At 41.2% G+C, this 11,324-nt stretch overlaps 1 protein-coding gene and 1 long non-coding RNA gene across 2 annotated transcripts; one reads left to right on the forward strand and one right to left on the reverse strand.

The window, feature by feature from the left end:
• The first annotated feature begins 3,835 nt into the window (after positions 1-3,835).
• LOC133512144 (uncharacterized) lies at positions 3,836-9,900 on the forward strand. Its single transcript, XR_009798109.1, has 3 exons — positions 3,836-4,075; positions 9,633-9,703; positions 9,784-9,900. It is a non-coding gene; the product is annotated as an uncharacterized LOC133512144 (long non-coding RNA).
• cryba2b (crystallin, beta A2b) lies at positions 5,897-10,867 on the reverse strand. Its single transcript, XM_061841488.1, has 5 exons — positions 10,845-10,867; positions 9,762-9,970; positions 8,027-8,168; positions 7,157-7,299; positions 5,897-6,451 (listed from the first exon to the last, which is right to left on the reverse strand). The coding sequence occupies exons 2-5, from the start codon at positions 9,917-9,919 to the stop codon at positions 6,304-6,306; spliced, it is 591 nt and encodes a 196-aa protein (XP_061697472.1). The 5' UTR covers positions 9,920-9,970; positions 10,845-10,867; the 3' UTR covers positions 5,897-6,303.
• Positions 10,868-11,324: the final 457 nt, after the last annotated feature.

Raw genomic sequence — 11,324 nt, forward strand, 5'->3', positions numbered from 1 at the left:
CACCTGTAAAACAAAACACTGAGCTCCCCAAGTGCCACCATCATGACCAACATTAAAATACAGTCGGCCAAAGTGTTCGTAATAGTCAAGTAAAAAGTAAGTACGCGCAAGTACCCATTCCAAGTATCAGTACGGGCCTTACTTCAATGTACTGGGTACCCGTGAAGGGTGATGGTACCAACCCTCAAGATTTTTACATTTTTAAAAGCTATATAATAAGGCGCACGGTGGAACAGCTGGTAAAGCGTTGGCCTCACAGTTCTGAGGTCCCGGGTTCAATCCTGGATCCGCCTGTGTCGAGTTTGCATGTTCTCTACGTGCCTGCGTGGGTTGTGAGTGCGACTGTTTGTCTCGATGTGCCCTGTGATTGACTGGCAACCAGTTGAGGGTGTACCCCGCCTCCTGGCTGTTGGCAGCTGGTATAGGTTCCAGCACTCCCCGCGACCCTTGTGAGGATAAGCAGTGAAGAAAATGGATGAATGGATGGATATATACATGATCTGACATACAGTAAGTCATCCTCGCCACTAGTTGGCACTACATTGGGACAATGTGATACTTCAGTGAGTCTTCATGTGCTAGAATTTTTTTGTTTTGTTTACATTTATCTGTCATTGTTAAGTGAAATTTTATGTATCAAAAGTACTTGTGATGTCAGTTCTCTGAATCAGTGAGTACTGAAGCATGGATACTCATATGGGTACTGGTGTGAAACAATATACGTATAATGAGACTATTATAATGTTAAAATTACATACAATTATGCACAGTTTGAACATTAACACTGCACTTAAATTGGAAAATTAAATTAAAAAAACTATGATTCAAATAAAATGTAGTGCGCAAAGACACCAAAGAAAAATATTCCTGTGAATGTACGTAAATGTTTTAAAATGAGGAATTGCAAAATAATAATAATAATATTAATACATAAATCATCCTTAACTATTGTAGCCCTCCTGTACTGGGTTAAAAACAAACTACAGTAATCGAGCTACTGTAACCATAAGGACAATTTGAATATTGAAGATAGTTATTTCTCCCACACGCCACTAGTGGGAGCCCATTTGCAAAGAATCGCTGCCTCGATACAGTTCAACTGTGTTTAACTTTTTTTTTTTCATGTTCACATGTTAACAGTAGACATTCCAACATCAGACGTGTTAGTAAAGCAGAATGACACGCAGTATATCAATATACTCGAGATAAAGATGAAAAAAATATATATTTCACTCAGTTTGTGCTTACGTCTAAATAGAGGCGTCATTTTATTGACAGATGTAGTAAAGCATAATTACAGCAAACAGAAGGGCAACCTTTTTATTTATGCGTATCACGCCAACTAGGATTTGTACATACACGTAAATGTCCACAAAATTAATCAAACAATTGCTATGCAGTTCTTTAATTATCAAACTATTGTGTTTCCCTCCTCATACAATCCTGGCCGGAGTAGAGGATGGAATTGACCCTTGACCCCCAGGCTGAAAGGTGTCTCTGGCATCCCAGACTTGCTTTAGCTGCCTGTGTCCAAGTACACGTCGCAGGCAACTTAAAACAAGCCTCGAAGGCCAGACCGCATTCACTCGCGATGCGACGACGTTCCGAATCCACTCACGCAATTTTTTTCTCCGCTGGAGAGAAGCAGGAGTCGCTCCCGAGTCCTTGAGCAAAAACCGCAGTTCCGATTAGTGCCGGGCCCGTCTGAGCGAGCTCACTTACCTTCACCGATTTTGTGCTCCAAGCCGCCAAGTGTACGAGAACAAGCGAGCGGCGTCAGTCCGAGCCGAGCTGCGCCGGAGCTGCTTTAATCCGGCTGCGGAGGAATGTATATTTGAGAAAGGTGTGCACTGTGCACACAGTTACACATTTATTAAAATATCCTGTTTTTTTGGGCGTGGGACTGTTGAGTTGATGCGGGCTCGTGCGCGTGGAAGGACATGGGAGGGGTGCGTGTGTGTGATGCAAACACACTCCAGGATCCAGGTGGGTGACTGTAATTGTAGATTAGAATAGGCAAATAAAGGTTAACTTTCCATTCCATTTTTCATTCTCAGGTAATGTTGAAGAATTGCAATGATTGGTTCATATTGCAAGAGAGTTCCTTTGGTCTCCTCGTGGAATCATCGTGAAAATGTCGCAGGATAATGAAACTGTGGTCTTGAATAGCGATACTGTTGTACCGTTTTTGTTTTTGTTGTTATCACTATTGATTTGATAAAACACGTGCATATTACATATATATTTATTAAAAAAAAATTTTTTTTTCTTTATCGTATTGAACGTTTTGCACGTGTCCTTGAAACTAATTTGCCACTTGCTAGTTGGTTGGGAAAAATATAACAGACCTACGGGTTGTTTTCACTAATGTCACATTTTTTGCTGAATTTCCCACACACCATTGCGGGCCGCCATTTAACCTCCCTACCTAACGCGTACCCAGTGTGGAAGTCTACTGAATACTCTCGGTTACTGCTTGTGTTTTTGTGTTTCACGGGCATCTCGGGACTCAAGTATACATACCTGTCCACTTTTCAGAGTGCCAACCTGTATAAACTACCAAAAAAAAATCCTTATAAAAAGCAAAAAATCCTTATAACATACCGAAGCAAATTATATGTCAAAATAACAGAGGGAAAAAAAACACAAAAGTTTTTCAATGATTTTTATTGTAGATCTCCATAATGCTAATATCTGAAGTTAATGTCTTATTCTACTAAGTAGAATGATCAAAAAGATGGCTATTTATCAGCCAGGCTACAATACCTTAGATATTTGGAAGAGAGATTCACCGAAGAGAATCAGTGATGGCAAAAGAAAAATGTTTTGAAAGATTACATATCTACTGAATGCCGATGATCAATTCCTTATTTTGAGTGAATAAGGAAGGAGCTGATCTGTGTGATAAGGCTAACAATAAGCTATAGAGGAACTCACTGACTGACATTGTTCCCATGAAGCCATTCTCAATCTTAGTAAATGGAACGTCTATCTTGACATACATATGACACCCTTGTGGTGAAAACACTGCATTCAATTATTGTCAGCTGTTATAAAAACATGACCATGAGCTACAATGCTAGCAAGAGAGCTACAGTGTCAGATACAATAATCCCATGTATTTGTAATGAGGCCCAGGTGGCTAACTAGCGAGCATACATGCTACATTAGCTACGAGGTAAGTCAAATTAATTTGAGCCAGAAATGATCAAACTCAAGATAAAAAAAAAATGACGCTCACTTTTTGTTGCAGTCAAGTAATATCCCCGTATAGCTCCTATCTCGATAGGTCAGCGTCACCAATCGCGTATCGTTAACAATTTGATCGATCGTGACAGGTAGCCGAGAGCCCGCCAGCAGCTCCTCAGGTGCAGCCTCCATGTTTGCCGTGGTGAGGTGTCGGGCTCGGCGGTGCTCGATCCGGGGCAAGGATTGACTGGAAAGTTACCAGAAATGAAAGTATTTTGATCATCTAAATCAACATTTGCCGCTGTGCTAAACATCATGCCTGCTGCGACAAAAATCTTTGATGCAGGCTACGTTTGGAATTCCCCAGCTTTGGGTTTTCCCCTCAATAGAGTAGACTAGTGCCATTCTGGGCAAAAACAAACGGAAATTTTCAGGATACGTATGATTTGTGATATACGGCCGTACACGTAAGATTCACCACAAAATCCGTATGAACTACGGCTAAACCGTACGAGTTGACAGGTATGAGTACACAAGAGAGGACTTGCTAACCATCAGAGAGCCTTCTTCTGAGTTTTCTTTTGACTTTTTTTCAACAACTCTCGCCAATTCGCTGAAACATTTTCCAGAGTTGCTAGTCGCTGCGCTCTTCAAAGCCTCGCGATCCAGTACACAAGTCCGGCTGCGTAAGCGGGGACATCGTCTAACGCTTCCGACGAAAGACTTTGGACGTTCTGCGGCTCTGTGCTTCACAGAGACCTGGCTTTGTGGACGAGTGCCCGACGCTGGTATCACGCTGCCCTGTCTCAACCTCCATCGTGCTGATGTGTCGCCGAGCTAAGCTAACGAGCTTAATCGATGCTCTTTCCAGAAGGCCAACAATACAGTTAAGATCCTTTTTTGCTAGTCACTTGAAAGATTCAAGAATTTTATGAAATACCAGATTTGTTTATTCTTTTGTCTTTCTGCCATTGTCATCAAATTTTAAACAAATAATAACCATTTCGCTTTGCTTTTGGTGAACTAATATACAGGTTTTAGTTTTTGAAAAAAAAATGGAATAAATGGAGCTTGCCTCAATATTAAAAAAAAAAACTATTCCACTGCCTTTTGTTTTCCGTGTTAGCATACAGGTAAATTTCTCCTCCTTCGTGATTTCTGTCACATAGAGTTAAAGATCAAGGGCACAATACTTTGCCTATGTTACGCAGTCCTGAGTCCCATGATGTGTATGCCACGTAACCTAATAGTCAGTCTGGGCTTGATGTGCTGTCAGTCGCGTCATCAATGAATGCGGTTAAAAACATAATGTCGTCCACCTTGCCTACGTATGAGTAAAGGAGCGCAGGGATTGAAAATGGCTGCCGTTCGAGGCAGCCCAACGGGTGACATCAGATGAAAACAACCCATAAATTACTGTATATACTGTACTTTATGCCTGAGATTTCCTGGGGGGACCTGAACATCTGATGATATTCATTACTAAAGTTCTCCTTCTGCAAATGAAAGCAATTATTCTCAAGTGTTCAATCCAATGCTTCAAAACTCTTTCAAATGGGAAATCTACATTTCTAGTCTCATGCAATGGACTATTCCATTTTCTTCGAATGCAAACTTGATCCAGGGAGGGGCCAGCAAAACTCCGCGAGGGTGACGTGACCTTCATCACCGAGTTGTGAGTGCTCCAAATGCTACTTGATGACAAATATTAATATTCCAAATCTTTGCAGGACACGGATGTGGACGGCCCCCTGACTGGGTTTGCTTCAGGCCTCAAAATGGCAAAATATGCCCCCCACTTAAGTTTAAGAATCTCCAAGAGTATCTAATATTCAGCAACGGACAACCTGCTAATTTTACACTCCACTACTACATTGTGGGTAAAGATTGTAGACACATCCTTCCGAAACAATACGCATAAATAATGAGCAGGCATTAGCATGTAAATTAAAATGACTCCAGCACAAACAGCAGGCTGTAAAAACAACCAAAAACAAAAAAGACAAAAGAATCCATTTGGTCTCAAGCTCTACTAGTAACTCTTTCACAAGAGCTACAAGAGTTAACTTCAGCAATGTGAATCATTTAATATTTATTCCTCTCTTGTTATTTCATTTTCCCTAATTGTGGCATAATTCTTCGTTGAGCCCCCTCTTATGCTACACAACAAAACACAACTACACCACTCGAATGCAAAGCAAGTCAAATATACAATTTTAATGGAGAAGAGGGTCAATAGCCCTCAGTCAGCAGCAGTAATATCAGTCATTTTACACAGAGGATAAAAAATATATTCCTGTGACTGTTGTTATATTTTCTGTGTAGTACCTGCGCTGTTAAGCAGAGGGAGATAAGCTGCAGGGCTAGTTGTAGATTCGATACGTGGTAAGACTAGCAAAGAAGATTAAAAAGTCCAAGTACTTTGAATATGAAGTCGGCAGTTTACTTAGTAATCTAATGGTGTATCTTTAGCTTGAATCATAATACCACTAGATTCTTTTAAGATGAAAAGAAATGTATGAAGAAATGAAAAATACATATAAACAAATCACTTCACTTAACCTCCATCTGTGTTGTGATCTGTGTGGATGGGCTCCCTCTAGTGGCACACGAATGAATCAAAGCCTTAGTTGTATTTCACTTTTTTTTTATTAGAGTATTTCTAAGAATTATTTTGGTTTTTTTTTTCATAAACAGTTATTTCAGTTATTTCTATGTAGAATTTATATGCAATAGATTTTTAATAAAATCATTAAGTTACAAAAAAGTCCTGATTTGAGTGCAGGGTTCAAGTTTAACTGCGTGTACTCGGATGTAAAATACAAAATGTTAACACAGATAGGTACCATAAATTTTATATACTGTATTTACCGTGTATGTGATCAATTTTAATGTCAAAAGATCATTTTAGACCACCCTAATTTTGAAGAAAAGCCTTTATTTCCTGTTTCCATAAACATGCTTGAGCACGGTAAAAGGAGTAAGCGCTCAGATATCCGTACGTGTAGAGCTACAGTGAGATAGAAAGACTGAGTCCGTCTACAGTTCCGTGACAGGGGTCAGTCCAGGTCGGAGATGACGAAAGTAGTCAGTTTTTTCGAGGCTGGGTCAAGCCTAGTGCTGGATCCTCCGGATAGACTGCACCTGGTTGGTGTGAGCCTGGGTGCTGAACTCGTTGTAGTTTCTGTATTCACCTTGGTGTCTGTCCCGCTCCAGGATGTACTGGTAGCCTCGGTAACCGGGGAACTGGTACGCCACCCAGCTGTGTTGGGAGAGAGCCAGGGACGGGTCACAATTTCCATGAAGGACCATGCTTTGGACTTAGCATCAGGCCAACAGGCAATCGAGCAATCGCCTGGGTCACTAAGTGCTACATAGAACTGATTAATAAAGTTTTTGTGGTTTTAAGACACTTATTGTTTTAGTCTTAACTCTGACTGAGTACTGATATTTTCCTGTATTTATCTTCCTAACTGCATGGTACAACAGGTCTTAGATAAAATGCTGCTGAAAGTGACAGTAGAGTCACCCCTCGCCATATTGCAGTTTACTTATTGTGGCTTCAGTGCATCGCAGTTTTATTTTTCTTTTGTAGACTGCAGTACAGTATAGTTACTGAAATATACATCTCTAGTTAACACCACCATTAGCTAATTAAATAAGGCCTGCCACTGCCAGTTAAAACAAAGTGTATTACATAACGGGTGGTTAGGATAGAGGGAAGGGATGAAAACAGCTGCTGGTGCTCTTTCAATTGGTTTATCAAGTACAAGGTACCAAAATATAGTAATCCAAAATATATGCTTAAAACACCGCCGGTAAAATCAATTGGCAGAGTCATTGTCAACCATATTGCAAATGCTATAGCTAGGAAATGGACGTATGCATAAAAAGATCACAAAATAGGGAAGGGAGAAGTAAAATGGTAACAATAATTCAAGGTGCAAAAGACTGGAAGATCACTTACGCTCCGGAATTCACTTTGATAGAGGGCACCTCCTTGGTCAACCAGCCCATGGCCTGGAGAGACGGGTAGTCGTCGCACACCTCGAACTTACGGCCCTGGAAGTCCTCGCTCTCGTACAGAGTCACCTTGCTGTCACTGTGGTTCTGCGATGGATGACATTTGGGCCACAAACCAGTCATAACACGATTTCATCTACAACAGTACCGCTACTGGTACGTGGGCTCCTTCAGGTGTTACAAGCAGTACAGCAGAGAGTAAATAACTTTTGCCCAACCCTCCCAAAAGAAACCAGAGACTACAAGCTGTTTCTTGATACTTCCAGTTGAAGTTTTCTGTCAAAGAAACATAACAAACGCAATTGTATGTTGCGTATTTAAAACCACAAAGGGGCCTTAATCAGACCCGTTTAGCTTGATGCTAACAAATCTGCAAAACCGCGTAGATGGACTTGTGTTATGTAATCCTTAACTAAACCAATGGAAATTTGAACAACTGTGGAGTAGACACATAATATAACAATACTCACAGGCGTATATTATTTATCCTCTGCATAAAACGCCGTGAGTCTGTTGTGAAACTGGTCTTTATGTCTGTCTCTATGGAAGTTATACTGCCCCCATGTGGCCCAGGTGTTTACACCAGAAGGAGTAGCACAATGTCCATTAAATGATAGCCCCAAAAAAATCTGAAGTTATTTAATTTGTGGATTGTTATTTATGTTCCTATATTTAGGCGCATCTTACAGTGGCTTACAATAAGACGCGATAAAATGAAACGTCAAGGCAGCTGCTTGTACGGGTCAGTCAATTTTACAAGTTCAGCCACCGTATTGGACCTCGAGACTCGTGCCAGAAGCATACGGGAACTTACGGCACACTTGATGGGTCTGAAGGAAAGAATGTGCTCGGTTCTGTAGCTGCTGTTGCCGCTCCAGGCCTCGTAGCGAGGGTAGTCCCCCTTCTCCAGGATAAACTGCTGGCCCTGGAACTCGGGGTACTCGTAACCCACCCAGCTTCGAAGAGGAGCGAGAAATGACGGACGGTTGTTAGGATGCGACTTTACGTTTGGTTCAACAATACGGCCGCGCGCACAATGGCCTCTAATGAACATGGCACGCAGCTGCTTCTTCTGAAAGGAAGCACAAAGCAAACATTTAATAGGGCTGCAGCTGAAGCCGCGTTATCTGATCAGCAGTCAGTCTGCCATGATGGCTCGGAGCCGGCAGATGCGCCGACCCGGTCCGGCTCATATCGCAAGCCGGTCACGCTCGGTGCATGCTAACCAGCGGCGCAATAACACTCCATCACTGATGTGCTTTTTTTTTTTTTTTTTTTTAAACAAGATATATTACTGTGAGAATTTAATACATGGGCCATTTTCATGTAATTTGACTTTTTTTTTTTTTGGTTAAATGTGTTTTGCAAATCAACGCATTTTATGATATGAGTATTTGAATTAGTGGTAGTTGTAATCTATCTGAAGGTCATAACTGTTTCTAACATTACTTGAGAGATATGAATGAATATGTATGAATATGTGAACATGTCAGAACTATTGTTTGTCTTTACCGTTACCTCCAAGTGTAATAAGACTTGAGTGCAATGGATTTTTTGAGTCGTTGCAATCATTTGCAACGTTTGAAGGGCAACACATAATTTGTGCACCCCTGCATGATTTTTATGAAGCTCTTTATATCTTTGCTCTTGTGTGTTTTGTCTTTATTGTTATAAAAAGAATTATATTTCAATGTCCCACCACCATTTTGAACTGTCAATATACAGTGCCTTGACTATGAATTCCTAAAATTATCGATAACCTTTTAAATAGGACTAAGGGAGACCAAAAAAAATGCTAAATTTGAATACATTTTTTTCACAATTGTCTTCCCCCAAAATGGCAACATGTCATCACTTTAAAAAATATTGCAATCTTGCAAGCGTTTTGACATACAGTGGATATAAAATGTCAACGCACACCTGTTTGGATGCCAGCGTGATTTTTTTTTTTTTTTTTTTGTAGAAAAAAATTTGATATTTTGCCCCATTAATGTGCCGTTAAAGCTATCCAACTCAATGAAATGTTTGGAAAATCAATGGTGCTTTATTATTGAGATGTTCTGAATGAACCAATCACATTCAAATTTATGTTAAATGGAAATCCTCCCACTTTCTGCACACAAGGGTTGCTGATTAACCCCACATAAAGTTCTACTGTTCAAGTAGGCTATTCATGGCATTTTTTTCCCCCCGCCAGCTGTAGTTTTTGTCCTCACACCATTGGCTATTTTGAACTGTTCATAATTCCGACTTGTCCGTGCAACCAATTCCAGCTAATGAAAAGCAGCCCCAAATGAAGTTTAGATGTTCTAGTAGGCTATTGCTGACATTATTTTTGTTTTCTGGCAGAAGGCGGAAGGTTTTTTTGCTACCATGTTGGCTATTTGGAACTGTTCATAATTCCCTCGTTTTTGACTTAGGTCCAAATTCCGTCTGAGGAAAAATCAGAGCCAGAACGTGACGCTACCACCACCATTCTTCGGTGTAGATGGTATGTATGACATTCTTCAACATTCCGATTTTCCAGCCAGCGCTACTGCTGTACTCACGGTCCGTTCTCGACCTTGATAGAGCGGATCTTGTTGAAGCCTCTCTCCATGATGTTCTGGCACTCGAGCAGGAACTCGCAGCGTTTTCCCTGGAAGTTCTCCTCCTCCCACATGGTGATCTTGAACTGGCCCATCTGCTCCATCTGTTGCGTGTTCATGGCTGCCGCTGCCGCTGCTGCCTTCGAGTTGACTCGCTGAGCAAACGACCACTGACCACAATGAAATACATTATTAAATAGATAAAAGGAGTTTTATCTCCTTTTTTTACACTATTAAACAGGTCGATTTGACACTCTCTGAGTTTTCCAAAATTCCAAAACATGTTTTTAAAAATTTTGTGTTTATCCTATCATTTTTCTCCCAATTTTGAACACATTTTTTGTTTTTTAACACAAATGGGTCAATTTGACGGAGAAAATCTCACAAGGGAAAAAAATATTTTTCTTTAGCACACAGGTGTCAAACGCAAGGCCCGGGGGCCAAATCCGGCCCGCTACAGGATTTTATGTGGCCCGCGAAGCTAAAGCTTGCATATTAACTTTTCTTCAAATCTGTACCAAAATTTCCAATTGTCATATCATAAATGATAACTCTGTGGTATTGTAAGCATTGTTGTGTTCCCAAACAACAATAGTTGAAAAACACATTCCCCCTGATGTCTGATTCCAAAAATAATTTAGAAATTCCATGTGGAAATATGATGAGGCGATCAAAGATTTTTAACAGTTTCACAATCATAACGGCCCGATGAGGGAAACTGGAACTCCATTGTGGCCCGTGACAAAAAACAGTTTGACACCCCTGCTTTAGCGTATGGAACTTGCTCATCGGAAAGAGATTAAATAAGAAATTTAGCCGTGCATAGATGACATGGTTCGGCAGATGCAATTTTTTTATTATATAAGATTAGTCATACCTACCATTCCAACTATGACATTGATTATGCATTCACATCACATCACTCTAGTCTAAAATATGATTCGCATTTTGACTACGAACTCCAGCATTATCGTCAAAAGCGTCCACGTAGCTTCAACCCTGATCTCACTTCTCTCGCTCCGCCTAATATATTGACATACTTACAGACAGAACCGACGCGGGACAGATCCAGTACAATCAGTGATGAGGTGGGGACCCTCGCTTATGCTTTTATAGGGCCGCCCCCCCCCCCTCCCGCCTACGGTCCATGAGCCGGGAATCCATGCACACTCAGCAGACCGAACGGGCCTCGCCAGTGAAAGGGCAGCATTAGCCCCGAGCTTTGTGGCGGGTTCACGCCACCATTGTCCTTGGAGGCCGCGACGGACTTAGTCATCACTATGGCACCCGTGGCCGGTCTCGGCCTGACAACGGTAACGTACTGACGTGACACTTTGATTGCTGGCCACGGATAATAGACACATTCTGAGAGATGATCCTCTCTGGATTTTTCTCTGTCACTCATGCGCACACAAACAGGGGAGGACTGTGGAGGTAACAGTGTTGGAGACCCGGTAATTACATGTAATGACATTGGGTCATTTAATTACAAATCATACAAAATCCACTCTGCTGTGGAGTACG

This window comes from Syngnathoides biaculeatus, chromosome 14, assembly GCF_019802595.1.
Source record: "Syngnathoides biaculeatus isolate LvHL_M chromosome 14, ASM1980259v1, whole genome shotgun sequence".
Lineage (NCBI taxonomy): Eukaryota > Metazoa > Chordata > Actinopteri > Syngnathiformes > Syngnathidae > Syngnathoides > Syngnathoides biaculeatus.